The following is a 22,706-nucleotide window of genomic DNA, read 5'->3' on the forward strand; positions in this document are numbered from 1 at the left end:
ATCACGTAATATCCACCGTGCCGTTTGGGTCATCTAATCGGGTCTTCAATTTATCACGGCGAGCAAAGTGACGAAACGCGCAAAACGATAAGTTTTCGAGCTACCCTCCGACGCGACGGTCTAAACTATAACCTTCTCATAGATAGAAATAATCCGATTGTCGTTTCGTCCTCCGATTCATAGCGACGTAATTCAGCGGTAAGGTAACATACGAGACGCGTCGAACTCTTCGTATTACTCACGGATTCGTCGACCAGTCCTGGAATTGACTTTTTCTCACAAAACGGAAACTCAATACGACGCTGCAACTATCTCACTAACTTTTTAATATTCAATTTTAAATATCTTCGAAGGTACTAAACCCTGAATCCAAAGTTCCTTCAAGTTTCACTTACAAAAAAAAAAATATCTTATCGTCTAATTTTATCGCTGAAAATTCCCCCTCGCGCCATTCATCGCGAGTATTACACATGTTTATGTCTCATTAAAAGTTAATCGAGTCGCGAACAGCTGCCGTGGAACTTGGCGAGGGACGCGATCTTTTCAAGCGCGCTTAATGCGAAACGATCGCAGTCTACGAATTTGATATTCTACCTTTTCGAAAGATGACAATCGCAACGTGACACTCTTATCGAAAGTTTTATCACTTTTATCGGTAAGGGACACGGATTTATTTGGAGCGGGTCGACAATGAAAACCTGTTGTGATCACGCGGTCGCACTTGCGCCGCGGCGCGACTCCACACCGATCGAGGCACGCTGCCTGGTCAAGGTGAGCGTCGTCGACCGAGGACTCTCGTGATCGTGCTCTTTGTGACCGAGAAATGCAACGTCGACAATCGTGAGTGAGTACGTTCCCGCGCGGCCTACGGCAGCGGGCTCCAGTCGAGGGCGAATGACAACGGCGGAAGGTCGATGACGGAGCCACGAAGGGTGTTTTCCAGCGAGAGACACGGTGTAACGCAGTGAATCGTTACATACTTGATATTCGCCAATGTTAAACAAAGTACGATACACTGTGTCTCTTGCTGGAAAACGGCAGGAAACAATCGCGCTCGTCTGAATCACGATGTAAAAAGAAAGGCGTAACGGCGATAGCAATACCGGAAATAACTAATCAAATTTGCCCCAAAATACATTTTCCTGCGTATCCCGAAATTTCAATCTTACTTTCAATCTCTTTCAACCTCCTTAAATCAATCTTTTAAACTTGTTTTGATACTTGAACAATCAAATAGAACTTCTTTTAATATTACTTAATTTACAGCTTCTACACTGAAAGATAAGATTGGCTGCTACAACAAATTAGATGGTAAAATATGGCACAGCATTTTCAATTAGCTGCAATGTTAGTATAAGATTTCGATAGGCTAATGCAGCCAAAAATTGACTGCTACAATCAATTAATAATGCTATGCCATATTCAGCCAATCTTTTCTTTCAATGTATTTAGAAAATTTTTTTTGAAAAATAGGAAATGTTCTAATAACTGCCATATATAGGCTCAACGTAGGAACTCAATTCATTATATTAAAATCTGTTATAAATCTCTAGAGTCTATATACGACTATAAAAAAAATGCATGTAATTTTACATGAATTACATGTTCATGACTGGAAAATTACCTAAATATGGTTGGAAATTTACAATTTCCAATAAATTTCCAATCATATTTAGGTAATTTTCCAGTCATGAACATGTAATTTCCATGTAAAATTACATGCATTTTTTTCAGAGTACCTAAAACTGAGGTTCAAAGTGGAGCAAAATTTCGACTCGGGTATAATAGCGCTAGTATACTGGAACAGTCAATCAAATTTGACCAGAAATTCATTCTTCTACCGCGCATCAACAAGAATGGTACATCTTTCTTTTTACATCGTGGTTTGAATTGCCACTGCGACGATTTTTCTCGATTCGATCGAACTCTTATTTCGGTCGATTCTAATTAGTGCTCGGAAACATCAGACGATTTGACAGTTCAGACAGTTTGAATCTTAAGTTCGAACGTTAAATAGTTCGGACTGAATGTATGTTCGAACTATTTTAACCCATTTCAGAGCTGAAAGTTCGAAATTATTACATTTCGAACTCAAACATCACAAGTCGTCCTCAGGATCATCCTGAATATGTCCAGGATGGTTCAGGGTATTTGTAGGACGATATCAATAAATATAGAAATAAATAAATTTTATTTAACTGCTCTTTTGTTTTCAAGGCATACTATATTTGTTTATTGTCCGAATCGTCCGACTTCAGACATAACGAATTGACATTTCATACTGATCACTGCTTAAACTCGAACTGTTCAAACTGTCCGAAATATTCGAATTAGATGCTCATTTTTTTAAACTTCGAACTATTCGAATAGATCAAATGTTCAACATATTCGAATCTTTTGTTTGAGCCCTAATTCTAATATTTATCTATTGTCGCATTCATTTGTCATTTCTATTACGTAGTCTTGAAAGTGAAGATTTAATTGTTGAGAAGAAACGTTTAACGCGGACTTGAAAAATACTGCGTCAGGTCGCGAAGGACTAATCTGATTTTCGCGAATTCTACTCGATAAATCGCTTTCGTAAACATGTGCCCTATCCGAAGGACGTAACCGCCGCGGCGACGATTTCAAACACAGCGAGAGGCCCTGGCGCGATTATATTTGTGACAGGGAAATATATAGTAGATTTAACGCGCATTGCTGGAAAGAGACGGATTGCCTATTTAGATATGCCACTTTGATAAGAATGCCGGTGAAAATTTAGTACGTGTCGGACTGCATGCGTCAAATCGACCTTATGCATTTTCAACAATTAGCGCATGTAAAAATAGATCTGCCACAAAATTGAAAATCAGGGAAATATCAGGGGAATTGAAAACGGTCAGATAAAAGTCAAGGAATTTTCTGGAAAATTAAAATTCTTTTATAAAAGTTTGATATGCGTACGTCACACCTACGTAGATTTGGAATACTTCCAACTTAGCAATTAAATGCAAGCAGTATTAGCAACATTAATGGTAATATTTACATTGCTGTATTAAATTGCACTCTCAATAAAATATTTGGCGATTTCCAAATCAGGATGAAAATACAAAAAATTTTAAATATTATTGAAAATCAGAGGAAATCATAAAATTTTATCTGCAATGGAAATCAAGGAAAAGTTATGGAATTTGACAATCCTAAAAAACTTTCTTAATTTATAGCATTAAATTATCGGCAGTAATTTAAATCTGCGCGTAATATACATAAAATATCATTCCAAATTTCTTTTCGGGAACATTTTCTAACCGCGGTAAAAACGGTGCGATACATTTCGGAAAGGGGTATTGTGAAGCATTAGATCGATAATAACGTTCAACGTAAATAAATCGCGTTAATACGGAGAACTCACGATGAATATAAATCGCAATACCTTCGCCGCGTTGCGCCGATAATAATTATTATATTGTCTTAACGATCGCGTGAATATCTTAATCGCGCGATGTACTCGGTATTACGTTAAAGCGAACGATCGTAATCGCGAACTATCATTATATTCTGCAGCGTTTACGCAGCGTAGTTTATGTCGAGAAAATCAGTGTACTTCCAATTAAATGACTCGTAAAACAGTCATCAAAGTGTGGCGCAGAGAATTCTAACAATAAATGCGGCTGTGATTATTTCCATTATTATTATTACATAAACGCGTATTTAATATATAAATTATTATTATATAAACGCGTAGATGTTCATACCGTTCAAATGCAATCGTCTTTTTCGAAGAACCGAGATATTTTTAGAATCCATATTCTTGTCATTATTTTCTTTGGAAATAATGATCATTATGACGGATATTGTCACTTTCAATATATCAAGTTTAATACCGCCAGATCTAGCATTATACGCAGTTACGACGACGTAAGATGCCTCCTATCCAGTTATATTTTGGGACAACCATAAAAAATATGGTTGTCCCAAAATATAACTATAAAATTATAGTCACTTGAACCATTTTTATGGTAATTTCAACTATTTTATGGTTATAACAACTATAATTATAGTCATTTTAGGTTGCCAATTATATACATTTGTTGCTGGAACTATATATATATATAGTTACTGTTATTATTATTATAGCAGTAATAATCATAATTATAGTAATATATAATTATAGTTACAAATACCAAACATATTTCTCTCTGTGTAAGATTTCTCTCCAATGGGTTTTACATAAAGTGTAAGTTGTAAAGCTCGTAAATATTTGTGCGTGTCCGCGTAAGCCAAAGTCATAGCCGTTTTAACTAGGAATTAGTACTGGAAGGTTAATTTTCGAAAACGATCGACATTACTATGAGGAATGAAAATTGCGGAAAATATTAATCTCTAAACTTTTTTTTCATCTTTCCGTCAGAAAGGTTTTCTTCTTTCCGCTAGATACATTCGTTTGCGTCGCGAGATAATTATGACATAATGCGATAAAATCGTAAGATGCATCACCGAAACATACATCGCGTGATACGATAGAAAGAAGATATTTTATTATAAACACGAAGCCTACATCGACAGCATTCTTTTTTCGTGCATTGGGATTTTTAATCGTAACGTGTAATATGAAATACAATGAAATATTGTGCGATACGATATAAGAAATACATTGTACAAAGATTGTAATTGTTTGCTGAAGACGCTCCGTAGTTCGAATCGCTCCAACAAATGAGTCATTGAATAGCGAGAAGAGAGAGAGAGAGTGTGTGTGTGTGTGAGAGAGAGAGAGAGTAAGAGAGGAAAAGAGAGAGGAAGAGGGGAGCACCGACGTCGCGCGTGCATTCGGAAAATAAACGCGTCGACGAGTTTATCGTTTGACTTCTGGCGATAAAAGAGCGATCATTGCTCCGTATCATTCGTAATATAAGAATTAATGCAAACGAGCTCGCTCGCGTGTAGAAAATCCGCGATCTCCCCGATTCAATCTACTATTGATGTACAATAATTATAGATGCGTACGCTTGGTTGCCTACTTTATCTTTATAAATTATGGATTAATGGTACAACGTGACAAAAATATCAGTAAATTACAATATCCAGTCAGCGATTACGTTAAAAAACTTTCGGTTCTAAATGATATATGCGGCCGATGAAATCGACTAGTGAATCTGTGAATGGATCTACGATTATATGAATGTTTATATTCCGCCGACCGTGTTGGCTTTATAAATTATGCATCAGACTTGTAAAAAAAATGAAATCATATTTAATTTACTACGTCCGATATTGCTGTATATTATTTTGATGAAACACTTTATCTAAATAATTAATGTCGCAGTGCTTCTCATGTCAACATATTGGAATTAAATAAATAAGTAGATAAATGTGACTAATCAATTGAAATATTTTATCTCAGTTGTCGAAATTTCATAAATTATATATTAATACGTAAAAAATTGCGAATTGGAGTCACAACGTCTGGTATAACCACGCTGTTTTACAACTTTTCCACTTAAGCAATTAATATCGCGGCAACACAGGGAAGCTAAATAGAGTAATAAATATATTCGAACGGAAATGTTTTTAATTGGATCGTTATCAGATTACTAACTGCGAGACGCGACAGGACACGTCGGTTTCACGCACGTTTCGCGATATTTGCGCAAATCCGCGGTAGTCTTGGATGTGAGCGCGCGAATTGTTTTATAAGGCAGAAATAATATACTCTGTGAGTGCATTCGAGCATCCGTCAAAAATATCGCGGTAACAATAGCGAAAGAAAAAAAATATATCCGACGTTTCGACTTCGTCAATGCGTGCACTACACTCTCGAGCTAACAGCGGGCGTATTTCGTTTCTGTCTATTTTTCTGAAAACAAACATTCGATCTGACGAGCTGAATAACGCCAATGGAACACTAGGAAAGGACCACTCGTTTCTGGAGCACTCTTCGGAGCGCCATCGCGGAAAGTTATGTTTTTGTTGCGCCCGTTTCGTTTTTTGCCACCCCCACATACGACCGCCGCGCGAGGGAGGTCCCTTGAACGGTTCGATAGGAATATGGGCCGCAGGTATTTCCTCTGACATTCGATAAATAGCGGCCGATGTTTGCTTTCGCAAATGAATGTCCTCCCGTCTCTCCCCACTTTCACGAGTCTCGTACTTTTAATTTTTAATTCATATCGTACGGATGTTACAAGCAAATCCAAATATAGAAATTGCATGATGCAAAACGTTGAGATTTATGGAAATATATAAAAATTTTACTTATATAAAAGTCGGTTGATAAGAACTGACGTATTATTAGAGGTAAAAGTCGCGTTACCCAGTGATATTTTCGTGATTCAACATCGCGTCCAACAGATTGGCGTAATTGCCAAGTCGAAGTACTTAGAACAGCAATCAATAAGATATCGCGACGAGGCAAAAACCATCCTCGTAATTTATACGCAACTCCCACGCGAAATGCACATTGCCGCTGCGACGCGCCGTCTCTTCTTTTCTGCAAGAACGCAAAGGAAGCGATAGCACGTATGGCGTTATTACGTTTGTGGATCTCGTCCGTGACCACAATTATTGCCCGTTCTTTCGTCGGCGCGAATCCATAAATTAACGTATAAAGCCGCTTCATTTAAAATAGCGTCGTGACGTATCACGCTTTTAGTAAAAACGTGAGACTTATCGATAATAAGACACATTTTTGTATATTTATATTATAGGCATCGAACAACGTGGAGTGCGATCCAACGTTGCAGATTCGTTGCTTCGTTGACCAATCAGAAGAAAGAATTTTACGAATTGATCACTAATCAAAGCATTGGCAGGTGAAGTGGATCGCACCCAGAAAAAGATACGTGAGACGATATGCTTCTGTTTATTTGCGCCACGAAAACAATACGTCAAAAATCTGAAAATCTAAAGGGGTGCTAGTACGAAAACAATTCAACAGACTGACTGAAAACTCGAGAATTCCGACAATTCAAGGAGGAGGAAACGTGAATTTTTACACTTGATGTCTAACGAGGCACACTTTGTTTTATCTGCGGATTATTATAAAGTATGTCGCGGGCTTCTGCCAGTGTAAAACTTGACTAATGCTGTGTATCGGATTTTCTCTTTCGATATTTTCTTTTATTGTACGCATATCAGCAGCGCCTTCACTTTGAGCCCACAAAGTCGCTTTCACCTGTTCAATTAAGTCCTCGCTTTCGAGCAAAGACACTCTAGTTATTTCGCGATTTTGTTACTATGAGGTAGAGGAGGTCGTGTTTTCTTTCTCACTTTTCTTGTCTAATTTACGGCACCGTTAAGGCGGACCGGAAGCCAGTGCAATCCGCGTAAAAATAATCGGCGCTCGATCGCCAGTTTTATTTCCTCTTAGTTACATTACAAATCCAGTGATCATTAACTCTAATTGTTATTAATTTACGACACGACGCAAAAGTCGAGTTGTCCAGACTCGTCAAAAGTGCCGTACGAATCTCAATTTTTTTCTTCTTCCTTGACGTAGTTTATCCATTTTATCGACATATAAATGAAGTAAAAACTCATTAGCGATTTTAATGTTGTAAAAAGGAGAAAAATTAGTTCCCTCCCCCCCCCTCTCTCTCTCTCTCTCTGAGTTTGAGAATTGACGCATTTCACACTTTTGTTTCCAGTATAGGAGATTGACCTTATCGAAATTATACCGGTTTTGAACTCAGTGTCGCGGTGCAAGTTTTTCGATTGTTTGCTTGGAATAAAGCGCGATTCCCACCACTCGGGGAATCGACGGGATCGATCCGGCGACTTAAATCTGCGAGCCGCCGCGGCAGGAAAAATCTTTAAAAATGCCCCGACGAAAAAAGCGCGCATGTGCAGCCACGAGCCATCTCTCTTCCCTTGCTCCTCTTTCTCGCCTCCTACTACCGATGCGCTACAGTCCTCCCGGCTTCGCTTTATGCGTTTCTCGCAGCCAAAACAAATCGTAAAGATGCCCGGCGGAGTGCAATCCCATGCTTATTATCGAAAAATCAATGATATCAGCATTGACGACTTTTCTCAAACACGAAATACCATTCCACGAACAATATCTTGCGATAGGCGAAGAATTTTGTTTTTACAGCGTGTTTCCGTACCTCGTTTCGCTGATAATAAGTCGACATTTCTCAATTATTGATATGGAGATTTTTTTATTCAATAAAAGAAATCCGACATCAGTTTTATCAAAGGTTCCATTTTCAAAATATCAACGAAAGAAGGAATAAGAGCTAATCATAGATAGATTATTTGTGTCTGATTCCTTGTCAACCTTTTTTTTACTTTTTTGTTGATTACACACTCAAAGCTTAATATATATTGTCCTTGCACGTGTTGTACAATTTTTTCTACTTTTACAATCTTCTTGCATGTTCCTCTTAACATTTATGTGATTATGTCTCGTCCTCTCTTCTTTTATTGGTAAGCTCGTATAATTTCTACCAAGATTTCTTTTTGATTTTTGTTGATACAAGCGTTACTAGTCTATCCAAGTATCTCTTGATATCCTTGCTCTAACTTAAAATGAGATATTGATACCACGAGAAATATTGACTGATACGCAACAACATACGATATTTAAGATTGTCACTAAAAATAGTTTTGTCTGTTATATTTTAGTTTCGAGTGACGTTGAATGAAAGTAATAAAGTTTAATTTGAGTGATTCATTTTTTACGTATCTATCAGGATACATTTATAAGTAGTTGAAATAGTGCATGGTGCTAGGATTTATGGCTCACTCTATAAGACTTGAGTGATAAACCGGTCTGAGCGAACAAAACGTCATTCAGCAGAGATTCCCCGACATACATATTCCTCGTTCTAACCGCCTGTATAATAATACTGTTGAACAAGTATCTCATTTTCACTTGCTGGCTGTTCTTACTGAATTTCGATGCAGATTTAAATTCCAGTGATAGCATTTTGAAGTTGATTTTCCATTATATTGTAACAATTAAATATTGACACACGACACACAGAATATATACACATTTTTTTATATTTAGTCTATTTATATTATTTTACTAAATTTAAGCTATCATTTGTGTTTAAGTATTTGTGTTATTGAAATCTTAAGCTTTGTGTTCGTTTGAGAGTAACTCGTAAGCAAAGAGAACAAGAAGGAATAAAAGTAAGAAACAACTCTCCGTAACACTCTCCAATGATATATCCATTTGTAAGTGTAACTCTCAAGAGTGACTCTCGACAGTATTTCTTTCAAATGAACAGTAGCCGCTTGTCTTTATGTGATTTGTGAAACATAACGCGCATCAAAATCAACTTCGAGAGCTTACGATTGCTTAGTTGGTAAAGTTATAAGTGGATCGCGTCTCTCATTAAAGCTCGGTCGGACTGTAGCAAAACTTGGAGTTCGTATCAACGCTTGCCAATGTTTATCCACGCGAATGCAAGAGAAATCGAAAGAACAATCTGACATTTCTTTAATGCAATTTAGTATTAAGAACATTCTTGAATAACTTGACACTGGGAAAGATTCTCGCGCTACGATGGAGAGAAAACTAATTTTTATTTTTGTTTCTTTTTTATAGTCTTTGCTTTGTAAGTATTAACCTTCCGCGTTTGAATAATTGGCCGAATGAAGTATTATTACTCTCGTTATTATCACTGTGAATATTGTATCGCATGTAATTCTTTAAAAAAATTGTATTTATCTGAATCACAATTTTTTTTCTAATTTCTTACAAAAATTAAATTTTGGAGCAAACAAAAAAGTCATTACTTTATTCTATTAATTAAACTTTTAGTGTCTTTGATGTTTTTATCTTAATTATCAACTTCCGTAAAATGCACTTGCGGCTTACAAAAACTTCTTGTGAAATTTCTTTTTATACGATATAGCTAATGACTTCCTGGATGCGAAGGAAATTTGGACGATTGCTCCAGGATTCTGGATGTAATTAAGTGTTGCCGGACGGAGATTGAGTTTAATGAGACGTAGCGTCGCCTTGATAGCTTAATGAATTTCTTGAAATAAATCGGCTTAGAACAGATTAATAAATATATTGTAATTTTTTTAATGCAGGAATGTATATATTTTTTACAATTAATATATATATATATATATAGTACATGTTAATTGTAAAAGAGAGAGATGGCGAATAAGTCAATCGCAAATGTTGGCGCCTTTACATCAATACATATATAATTGATGCTTCTATAATGATACAATTGCTTGCACTTCTTTCTGCTATCTAGAAATATTGAAAGTCTTTCAAATTTTTTCATTGTATAATACACTCGATTAGAAAAAAGTGATATTTGCAAAACAAGATAGCACTATATACGCCCTAATTAAAAAATTCGCGCTAATCGTTGAATTCGCAAAATGTTACGCAGAATCATATCAACGACGATAACTTTCAAGCCGTGAACATCATATTAGCAACTTTTCGATCGGTAGCTTTTCTCCACGATTACGGGATATTACAATGTTATCGCATCAGAGATTCTCAAAATAGTTAAAGCAATTATATGATCGAATAAACTTGCAATAAATTAATCTCAACCGGTGCACGGAATATTATCTTAACAAATAACGGTTATGTAACGAATAAATACGGTACAATAAAAACAATTAACTATAAATACGATTCACGCGCAAACGATGGGTACGTGTTGCGTTAAATTTTTTTTCTCTGGAAAACAAATTTATATATCGGTGAACTTCGTTAACAAATATTTCGAAATCTCATCGTTATCTGCCATATGACATTAACCATCGCTACACATCACATTACACAACATTTCGATTTACTTCACGTCTTTCTATATATTCACATTCTCGTTTTTTATATTTTTCCATCTCTAGTAAATTAGCGTTTGCTCTACTTTTAATCAATTTTCCAAAGAAAATGAATTATCGAATATTTTTGTATGATATACGGTTCTGCTCGATATATTGCGGATCTTGTGGATCGTGGCTTGTTGCGTATCCAGTGATAAATCCGTTGAAATACTTTTCGCGAAGAAACAATATAGCATCAGATGAGTCATTTAACAAAACAAAAGCAAAAATTACTTTAATATAGACCACGCAAAATGCAAATTAAGTGACGAGTCCGAAGTGGCAAATAAGAGAAAATGAAGACTGATGTAATTAGTCCGATAAGAGGAGGAATGCCTCGCGATATTGCGTAACATAAATTCCGTAATCGTAAAATGACTTAAGCCGTCTTATTCTTTGCAATTGCAATGTAATTGCGCGCGATAATACCGATTGGGCGAGACACATGCCTTAAATAAGCGTCTTAAATAGCATGGCAAAATTTAATTAAAAACTTTGTGCGATATGATGACCTTCTTTTGAGTTTGCCTCTTATTTTCGGTTAATTATAATCGCATCCGCCTTTGTTGCCTGCATATTTAAAAAATTTAACGAGTAAAAAAACACGTTAAAGCGAATACGCGATATGATTGTAAGAAGTTCCGTCTTATTCGAGCATCCAAGGATAAAATTCCTCAAGGATTTAGGAATCCAGCGAATCGAGCACGTGGTTTTGTGTAGTGTTTAGCACCTTATAAATTATCAGCACGATACGCAGTTCATATATATTCGACCTGCATAACAGCGATTGAACTTGTGAAGCGTGAACCGGACGTGTCTATCCATGCGTGACTAGGAACGTGGTCTGATCTGATATTCTAGAGCGTGCTTTCTAAGATCGAAGATTCTAAAGATGCAAACATCTACGTGGCCTAATTTCGAATAATGTTATTCTTGACAAAAATTGACCAAAGAATATATCTGTAAAATTCAACTTTATTTTACGAATGCTAACCGTCTATTCACACGATATTCATATTAAACTGTACACGAAATTCGAGACGATAAATGTAATGATAAAAGTTACCGATAAAATAAAACTTTCCATTGTTTACAAGCGAAAAATAAAACAAATATCTCATATTTCTTCTCCTGCACAATAACGCGCTAACTGCGAATCCTCTTCTGCATTGTTTACTTGCAGATACTGGCGCGCCCTACGTATTGTACAAAGATAACATGGAGAGACCCCAGGGTCAGTGGGGCCCGGGGCCGGGATCTCTCCAGGACGGTGGACTGTACCCGCAGCAGCAACAACAACAGCAGCAGCAACAGGGTTCCACCTCGTCGGGAAGTCCACAGCAGGCCTGTGGACCTCCGGTCGAGGGCGGCGAAAGTGGTCCTCCGCCCTCGTTAGCCTCGCCCGTGCCCTCACCATATCCTTCGGCGCCTCCCGAGCCTCAATCCTTGACTCCGCCGGACGATGACATACAGTCAAGTCAAGCCACGTCTCAGCAGCAGCAGCAACAACAGCAGCAACAACAAACGCAGCAGCAGGTCCAACAGCAGCAGCAGCAGCAACAGCAGCAGCAGCAGCAACAGCAGCAACAGCAGCAGCAGCAGCAGCAAGTTCAACAGCCACCTCAGCAGCAGCAACAAACGCAACAGCAAGATCACTCGCCGCAACAACAATTGACTCCTCACGCAGAGGTGGATCGCAGCGACTGCTTTCCCGGTGCCGGAGAGCTGCAGCAATATCCGCAGCATTATTTTAAAGAAGCCCGGCCGCATCCCTCACCATCCGTGCCACCGCATATGCTCACGCCCGGCGGCTTCTCCGCGCTGCACTATCTCAAGCAACCTGGAGTAATGCTGACGTCTCTCGGCCAAGGCGACGGCGGGCCTGGTTTGGACGCGCATCAATACGCGAGTCCAGGCGCGCCGAACATGGCGACCGGGCTGCCTGACATCGTGCAGCAGAGCGGTAAATCATCCAAGGCCGGTAACAGCGATCTACGTCTGTTCAAGTGCTTGACCTGCGGCAAAGACTTTAAGCAGAAATCGACTCTGCTGCAGCACGAGCGGATCCACACAGACAGCCGGCCGTATGGATGTCCGGAGTGCGGCAAGCGGTTCCGTCAGCAATCTCATCTCACGCAGCATCTGCGCATACATGCTAACGAGAAGCCGTACGCTTGCGTATACTGCGAGCGTACGTTCCGGCAGCGTGCCATCCTCAACCAGCATCTGCGCATCCACTCGGGTGAGAAGCCATACCAATGTCCGGAGTGCGGAAAACACTTCCGTCAGAAGGCGATCCTGAATCAGCACGTCCGCACACACCAAGGCGAGCATTTCTCTCTGCCTCCCAGACTCCCCAGAGGGCGTCCACCACAACCAAACACTGACCCACCCACCGGTTCTCACTCATTACTATCGCAACCACCATCGTCACCGTCACCATCGGCATCATCGCCATCGTCGTCATTATAATCATCACGTTCATTTACCGCCGGCGGTACAATAACCCGCATACTAACGATTCATCTCGATTCTCTCACCTGTCTAGCTAGTCTCAACTGTCAGCACTAGTGGTGGATTTACAGTTCTAGAAAGAACAAACAGTTATAAATTGACAAAACGATATATCTCAAAATAATAGGGGTAAATTCATCACTGGTCTGTATCAGCTATATCCCTCATCAGCTTGCCGGAACGCGCTTTTTCTTTGTCTCAAAAGCTTCCACAACTAACAACGACGAGTACCAGTATCCATCGGCCTCGTTGAAGCTAAGGCCAACCGGCGGGTAAGAACGGTTGAGCTGGACGCGACAGCGCTGGTGAGCTGTGAGATAGAGCAATCCCCGTCCTCATTCTATACGATCCGACTAATGTCATCCAACTAACCCAACTGCCCTTTAATAACTCTAGTATGTTCCTCGTGTGTTCCTCCGTTAAAGTGGACATCGGCCTGCTACGAATAACTATTTTCTCTAACATTTCTTCCTCAGTATATACCTACTACTAATAACTTTCAATAGGAACGCGATAAATTGGTTTTATGGTAATTTTTCCAAACAGCACAAAAGTTCAAAGACATGCAAACGCTTCGAATCAATCAGGATATCTGATTAAACTGAAACTTTTTTGACATTTGTGTTGTCTGGATGTTTTCACTTAATTTGAGCGAATATCTATGAGGTCGCACTCAATTCGCGCTACAGTTAGCATGTAGATAGATTTTATCCTGTAAACCGTAATCCGGGCTACTAACGTTCCTCTTACCCATTTACCGTGGAATATCGTCGATGAACCGTGGACCGTTCTCTCGTTACAGACGTGAGCCCACACCTCATCTTCAAGAACGGAATGACGCCGACTCTCTGGCCGCAGGACGTTCCCTTTCCGCCTGAAGAGGGTAAGGAGGAAGTGGCATCGACATTCGGCGACACGGACACGCAGTCGGGCGCGTTCAGTCCGGCGCCGGACGCCAACTCCATCCAGTACCCAGCATACTTCAAAGATCCGAAGGGCGGTAATCACGCGGTCTTTGGCGCAGGTGGCTCGGGCAGTTTTGGTGCCTTGCAGTACATCAAGCAGGGTGGCACGAAAAGCTGTCTACCCGACGTGATACAGCATGGCCGCTCGGCCGGCATGCCATTATACGTGCGTTGTCCGATTTGTCAAAAAGAGTTCAAGCAAAAGTCCACGTTACTGCAACACGGGTGTATACACATCGAGTCGCGGCCGTATCCTTGTCCGGAATGCGGCAAGCGATTCCGCCAACAGTCCCATCTCACGCAGCATCTGCGCATTCACACGAACGAGAAGCCGTATGGCTGTGTGTATTGTGGACGTAATTTCCGCCAACGCACGATTCTCAATCAGCATCTGCGTATCCATACCGGTGAGAAACCTTACAAGTGCCAGCAGTGTGGCAAGGACTTCCGTCAAAAAGCGATCCTGGACCAGCATACGCGCACTCACCAGGGCGATCGGCCATTCTGTTGTCCGATGCCCAACTGCAGGCGGCGGTTCGCCACCGAGCCCGAGGTGAAAAAACACATCGACAACCACATGAATCCGCATGCGGCCAAAGTGCGCCGGAACTCGAGCGGTGACACGAAACCGCCTGGCACACCTGCGGGCTTGGGTCCGGTACCTGTGCCTCGCGGCCTCACGCCGACGGTCGTCAAGCCGGAGCTTTACTTCCCGCAGTGTTACGCGCCCGCGTTCAATCATCAGCCGCCAGTCTCCACCGCGCAGTTCCCCGGCGCCCAGGCGAACGGCGTCTCCGTGACTGGCGAATTCAAGCCGCCAACCGGTCTGCCGCCACAGTGACTAACCGTCCATCCTGCCGCCTACTAGCAAGCAGGAATCCCCGCGCTGAGGTTTCAGCGCTGTTTCGGTCCCGCCGCATTGGAGGCCGACGCAACGTCAAACGCCATCGCCGCCGCCGCTGCCGCCTCTCGATGCGGCCAGCAGCCGATCCAGCAACACTACCCGTGACATTTATCATTGTGCATTTACTAGAGTCTTCTTTATTTTCGTCGTTTCACAACTCGCTCGCTCTTCTTGTTCCATCGCTGCTCAGCAAAACCTCAGAACACGTCGCCCAGCTAGTCTTGAGCTCGACGGTGAGAACGGTTTCGTCGTGCAGATCGCATAACGCGATTATCCGAGAAACATTGCGAAAATGTGCATTATCCGGTCGCTACGTCTCTGGTTGATTGTCGGATAAAATTATCTCCGAGAGAAAACCGCTTTTCTGTCTGAATCGTAGCGCACCGGCTATGATATAAACAGAGAGAGATATAAATTTCGGGGATATAAAATTCGGGTACTTGTTTGAAACGTCTTAGATTTTTGCGTTGTTTGAAAATGCAGTTTGAAAATGCAGGAAGATACGCGGACTGGGTATGGTCACTCCCCTGTGACGTTCATCGAATATGCCGTTACATATATCGCGAAAAGACGACAATCCTAGTTAGGATTATCGCTATCGTTACACGGTCGCAACCGAGTAACAAACGATAATGCGATTATAGTTGCTCAGGTATCAATCGGTGTCTCGCGACACTCATAGTAAGTTCGTGATATACATTTTCTTCTTTATGTACATTGATCGCGACCAAATGTTTGTTACTTCCTCGCGATCGTCCGTTATTTTCGACTTTTCAGCACATCAGATTAGATCGATCCTTTAGGGATCCCCCCAAGATTAACGCTTCGTTATTGTTGGCGCACACCGATGACAGTCTAGTTAATCCGCCAGCACACGCAAATACCGCTTCTCGCTGCGATCCGCATCTCCAAGTCGTCGAATTCGCACGAAGGACAAACAACGTAAGGGGGACACGGAAAAGCTCGGAAAAGCGGCCGCCGCTCACCGTCGAGTTTCTTACTAGACAGACCAAGGTAAAGTAATCAACGAAGAGTCTCGTCTATTCCTCCGTACGTATTTTTTATAATTAATCGATTACGACGTACCTTCTCGCGTTTCTTTCGTGGACAAGCGAGTAGCACGAGAGTTCGGGGCTTACTCCGCGAGATATAGGTGAATTCAGAGAGATTGACAAGAGAGTTCCCGCGAATCCCTCTGAATCCATCTATCTTCTTCTCGCGAGATGATGCATGCGCCGCCCGGGGCGTCACCGCTCACCGTTCAAAATGCCACGTATCGCCAAACGGGTTGAAGATGTTCGATTTCGACCAGACTAAAACGATTGTGATACAATATTTAACTTGCCTATGTTTTAAAAGTTTCGCGGGAGAGAAAGAGAACGAAAGAACGAATGAGTGAGCGAGTGAGAGTGAGAATATATATATATATATATATATATATATAGAGAGAGAGAGAGATTTTGCTTCTTGAAGGGAGCGCTTACATGACCACGAGAAGAATACCTGTAAATATGTATGTAAAGCCGTTCACTCCAAACAAAAGAAGAAGAACGAGAAGGAACGACGGAGAAAAGTGAAGTATGTGAGCGTGTGCGAATGAGACTAGGTGTGAATGAGACGAAAAAAAAATAAAAGGTACGACTGAATGAGAGGGTAGGAGAAAGACGATATAGAGGTTGGGGCGGGAAGGCGGGGGAGGGGAGATGTGACGAGCAGAAAAGAGGAAGATACGAGAGATTATAGGTAGAATTTACGAGAACGATGCATCCTCCCACTGTGCTGAGCCATAGCTTTCAGTAGATCGAGTCGCGACGACGACGATGATCCGCGATAGCACGAAGGGGAAAAGAAACGGAAGGAAAATAGGGGGGGGGGGGTGCAATTCTTGTATACTATAGTAATATTTGAATGTATATTTATACAGGTTATATTATATTCTAACTATATGACGATATTTTGAATCGGTTTTAAAATCAGATTGGTGCTGATAAAAGAAACTAGATAAGCAAGTACGAAAAACAAGAGGAGGGAACGTGGAAGAAGGCTGAGACACCGTAGAAGTTAGCGTTTAAGTAGCGTAGACGATAGCGTAGCTCAAAGTAAAGAAAAGACTTTGAAGGACCGCGCTCGCACGGGGTCCGCTCACATCTCGGAGAATTATCATCATCACTCTTTTAAAAAAAAAGGGGGAAAAAGGAAAGGAAAAGAAAAAGAAAAACAATTCGTGGCAATACTTAAATGAAGAGCAAAAAAATGGGAGAAGAGAGGGGGAAGAAAGCTTCAACGTATTAGAAGATAATCTTTTAAAATTTCTATATTAAGACGTGTGTGATCTCTCTAATTATTGTACATTACGTAATGAGTCTAAAACTTAGACGACGAGATACGTTAGTATAATTACGATTACGTACATATTAGGTGTTCTACAGTTAGTCTTTTGTCATTTAGAGACACAGAGATCTGAAGATGATAATTGCGCGGCCATATTCTCTGTGGCCTGTTCGTAGTGCCTCGGAATTGCTGCTCGCGGCAGTGATTTGACCGTATTTTTAGGAAGGTATATTATATTATATTATATTGAGGAACCGCAATTATATTATACTCTCCAATATACAATATTAAAAAAAGAAAAGGAAAGGGGGGAGGGGGGAATCGCGTCGTGAGGCGTCGCGTTAATAAAACGACTCATTAAATTATTATGACGAAAGAAAATCTACTTATATATATCGCGAGGATGAAATAACGACGACGATATAATCGTGGTTGTTGTTCACTGTTGTTTTTGTTGTTCTTATTATTTTTACTTTTCTTTCTCTCGTTCATTACGTATAAAACGTGAAGTTATGAAGAAAAAAAAAGATGGCGAATGGGAAAATATTGAACGCCGGGAATGGCGGGGTCTCTTCCGGTGGCCGTTCGTAATATTTATGAGTATTATTATTAACGTTGAAATAATTTTAATACTTATCCACGTGCCCTTTTTAGGATATCTTTATTGTTCTTGCGGCGAAAAGAAGAAAGCGCAAGCAAACTTGTTAGATATTAACGCTAATCTAATTGAGTCATACTCGAAACATCGATCCGTATGCCTTCGTATACACACATGCGTCTGTAACAAAAATATGACATATTCTTATCACGTTTCGTAGAAACTTTTTGCAATAGCATTTTGGATATGGTAAAGTCGCGTCAAGCCCAGTGAACAATAAGTGAGATTAAGATGAAAATCATAGATAATAAAACTAAAGTAGGTACACGATTCGTAATCTTCTAGGGCGCAGTACACTTTGAAACTTTTAAAAAGTCGAAAAAAATTTCTGTTTCAAATGCAGTTTGAAGTCTTAATTAATATACGAAAAGTCCCCAAGTGGATATTCGGATTATTTTTCGAGTTATAGCACTTGAAATGGACGCGTACCTATGCTCAGGTAGTTGGTTCAATCGTTGCACTGCAAACAATGTGGATATTGAAGCTAAAATATACATACAGAAGAATACAAAACATGGAAGGAATCACATGGAAATGAGTGCTCCATCAATCACGAAGAAAACGCGGAAATTTAAGTGCGTTTTTCTCGAAACCATGTTTTTCAAATGTACATGATTTCTCCAGACTACAATTGACGCATTGGCTTGCAATTTGAAATATATATACAAGAAACCAGTAGTTTTCGTCTGACTGACGATTTTATTGATAACATTTTTAGTTTCCAAAATACAATAACATTGTCAAAAAATCTGTCAAAAATTGAAACATGTATATTTTCGTCAATTTTCAAAAAAATGGAAAAAAGCTTGGTCACACGATAGGGGGAGTATATTATAATTTATGAAACTATTTCGATTTTTTATTTCAGAACAACCAAAATGGCAGAATCACGTACACTGTTTACCGGTACACACAAAATCACGTTCAATATTTTTCAATAAAATTTGCAGTATAACAAGTAATATATATATTAGTAAAGTGCCAAAAGTAGATCGCATTTATAGTTTTCTTGCAATCCAAACTCAAAAAATCTTCACTTTTAGATTGATCAAAGTGTACTGCTCTCTTAAATAGTTTATGAAATCGCATGTAAAGAAGAACTTGATGATTACTTCATTTTTCTATTACTTCATTCTTGCTCCGCGAGTTCTTTAATTGTTATGGTGACTTATAATTGGTTACATATCCACTAAGCATGGTATTTTAGCGTTTACCGTGTTTGAAATATTGTTAAAGGGGTCAACATTTGTTGAAAATTATAGCGGTTATTATAGCAAAATTATAGCAAAAAAAATGAAAGAATACACTTCTCTAAGACTTTGAGAACTTTGGGACTTATCGAAAAAAATATAATTAAGAGAAAAATGATCCTTTCATTCCTGTAATACTATAGACTTGAAACTGACCGCACCATAATCGTTTCTCAATTAGAGATTCATGTAGATGGTAATTCATTTTTGTTGTGAACATCTGTTCTTATTTACATGTTTCACTCGTTATTAAAAAGGCAGAATATTTTTATCGATGGGAAATTTCAGTGTCCGGAATGTTTCTCGTCTTTGACAAATAATATATTAATGATTTATATTATCCCAAAACAGTGACACCCGGACAAAAATTGCAACCAAATAACAGCCATAAAACATATTTTTTAGATTACATTATTTTCTTCTTTTTTATTTTCCGGGACAACTAAAGTTTTACTTCTAAAAATCTTTAATCATATATATTTCTTATACATTTTGAACGTTATTAAAAATAATCTGTCTTTTATACATTTTATTCCTCTACGAGACAAAAAACATTAAAAACTCAACTTACAATTTAACTAACGAATGTCCAGCACACAATGATACGCGCGCGATGTAAATTATAATAAAATATAAATTTACGAGTACTAATTTATGATGTACAAGGAATTAAACATTTTAAATTAAATTATTTTTTGCAAACATTTTTGCTCAAAACTTTCTTGTAATCTATAATTAATGGCCGGTTTTTACATGCACTTCTCCTTCGGTTCAATTTATGTCAGATCGGAAATCTCAACGATGGTCTCATTTCGATCGGTAAAACTCGCCGCGGGAAACATTGCTCGCAAACCGTGTGGTAACGTTGAAAAGAGTAGCGCACGAGGGAAGGAATTTTTCTCGAAAAAATAGAGAAACTGCAATAAGAGGAAAAAGAATTACGTTGACAGCATTTCGAACTTATTCATGCGCACGGCCGATTGTACTTTAAAAGAATCCGTGATAACGAAAATAACCGATTACACAAAGACACACATACGTAAACATATTAACATAACAGGCCAAGCTTAGAGGAAAAAAAAGAGAGGAAGAGATAGAGACACGCGCACTCGCATTTCCCGACGTAATCTTCTTTCTCTCTAACGAGTCAAAACATTATCGAGAAGCGAATTAAGTTGATGAGAATCGCGTAAACTGAAAAATGCGAAAACGAAAATAATAACTGTTGTAGACTATGTGTAGATAAAAACAGATATTTGTTTTTTTTTTTTTTATATTATTACTACGAAGTACTCGATATAATTGTATCATTATATCTTATTATTATTACTATATTATTATTTTATTATTAATATTATATTATTATTACTATTATATATGTAATAATTATTATATTATTATTAAGTTTTATACAAGAGAGATATTACGTATGGTGCATTTCTTTTAATATCGTCACAGTGTTTTCATCATCTTTGTTTTTATTACGCTATATCGACTGTGCGAAATTATCTCACTCTGTTTTCATATCCGACAAGAAGTCTCTTTCTTTTTTTATATGCTACTATCGATATTAGTCGACTATTAGAGAGAAGTGCTTATGCTTTATTATACTCTAATCTCGCAGTCACAAAAAGGAGGGGGGGGAGGGGGTCTAGAGTTTTCTGGCCGAGTGACAGGGACGTTACTTCGTACTTTTAAGTTCCGCATACGCGTGAGAAACCGCAGACTTCGTGGCGAGCTGTTGCGAGCAGGGATGAATTTATATGAAGGAACTAAATGCGGCTTAAGACTGCTCGGAAGGAAAACCACTGAATTAGATTGTAAAAGAATCCGTTTCGGAAGAAAGACAATAGAAAAGAAAGAAATGCAAGATGTATTTCTTCTTCGCTTCGGTTCCCGTAAATGTTATTAGCTACAGACCGCGAAAAATCCCATGCCTGCGAGCAAAACTGGTTCGGGTGGTTAGACGACGTCGGAAGGTTGCGCGGTGCCATTTCGATCGACGAAGAGAAAAGAAGGGAAGCAGCGAAAAGGTAGGAGGAGAGAGCAAGGCATACGTATTAAGTAGAATCGGCGATGTACTGTGATAACGACCACTAACGACATACAACATCCGCTTAATTTCATTTGATCCTACGTCGGAATTATTCGTCAGCCAACTTTCTCGGAGTTGAATATCTCGCAAACGCCGCTCTCTGTCTTTTCCCTCTATCTCGTCTCCTGCTCCCTTCGAATCGCAAAGACGGAGGAGAATCTCACCGTCTCGCAGTGTCTACCGATCGATTTACTATTTTGCAATAACGGCCCTCGTCTATCACCTCAACGCCAGCGTCTATCTTTTTATTTTTTATTTTTTCGTTCACGTTGCTTTCGTGGATGCGCAGCAAGAACGCCGCGAGTCCAGTTAGTCCGTTTTGGAGATAAGATAGCTCGCGTTATTCTACGTCTGGTTTAATAACGAGCTTTCGTGGATTTGAAAGTATTTATGTAGATCCACGGAATAATCCGTGAGTGGGTCTGGGGAGCTTATCCGATCTGGTTTATCATCAAAAAATAGACTCGACCAGTTTTATTTGCGCATCCTTGTTGCGACAAGGTAAAATGTACGAACAAATTCCAGAATGTCCAGCTCTCGCCACGAATTCCATGGTAAATGCGCGATCGTGTATCCGTATACGTAAACGACAGAACAAGCGATCTTGTTTCTTTTCGGTTATTCTTCTTTTTTTTATTGTTTTTCCTTTTTGTAGTCGGATGTGTGCTTTCAAAGACGTATAGAAAAAGAGGCAACGCGTTTATCACAGGCTGCGTCACTCTCGTCGTTCACCGAATGCTCAACATAGATTAGGTTTAAGCTTTATATATATATATATATAATATTACCTAATGATATATATATGTAAATTATTGTTTTCTCTTTCCCCTCGTAAGACTCAGGGCACGCACCCTCAAACGGGCCGTACCCCGCCGACAGGGTGACGCATCCGACGTTCCGTACATAATCATTCGTACTCATTTTGTTTTCAAAAGCTCCGCAAAAAAGCGGATGGATTAGAAGAAAACCGATAGAAACTCGTTCTACAAAGCTGCGTATTTCTGTCCTTCAAGTCAAGGTTTAAAAATGAAGTCGAAATTTTTTCTATTCTCTCTCGTTTTAATAATTCTTCTAAAGAGATTAACTTAATCCTTTAATCAGAATTAAGATACGCTATACTGAATTTTCTGTTTTCTTTCACATTAAATACTCGATTATTTCGCTTTATTCTACAGAAAGAATTATAAGCCTGCTTGTA

At 39.4% G+C, this 22,706-nt stretch overlaps 1 protein-coding gene across 1 annotated transcript in view; it reads left to right on the forward strand.

The window, feature by feature from the left end:
- LOC108732035 (myeloid zinc finger 1) overlaps nucleotides 1-17,359 on the forward strand; it is a 20,505-nt gene extending 3,146 nt beyond the window's left edge. The window contains exons 2-3 of the mRNA XM_018462637.1: nucleotides 11,975-13,117; nucleotides 14,108-17,359. Coding sequence (XP_018318139.1) covers nucleotides 11,975-13,117; nucleotides 14,108-15,111 — 2,147 coding nt within the window. The 3' untranslated portion in view covers nucleotides 15,112-17,359. The remainder of the gene's footprint in view (nucleotides 1-11,974; nucleotides 13,118-14,107) is intronic.
- The last annotated feature ends 5,347 nt before the right edge of the window (nucleotides 17,360-22,706 follow it).

The sequence above is a fragment of the Mycetomoellerius zeteki genome, unplaced genomic scaffold (genome assembly GCF_001594055.1).
Source record: "Mycetomoellerius zeteki isolate Tzet28-1 unplaced genomic scaffold, Tzet1.0 scaffold145, whole genome shotgun sequence".
In the NCBI taxonomy this organism is placed as follows: Eukaryota; Metazoa; Arthropoda; class Insecta; order Hymenoptera; family Formicidae; genus Mycetomoellerius; species Mycetomoellerius zeteki.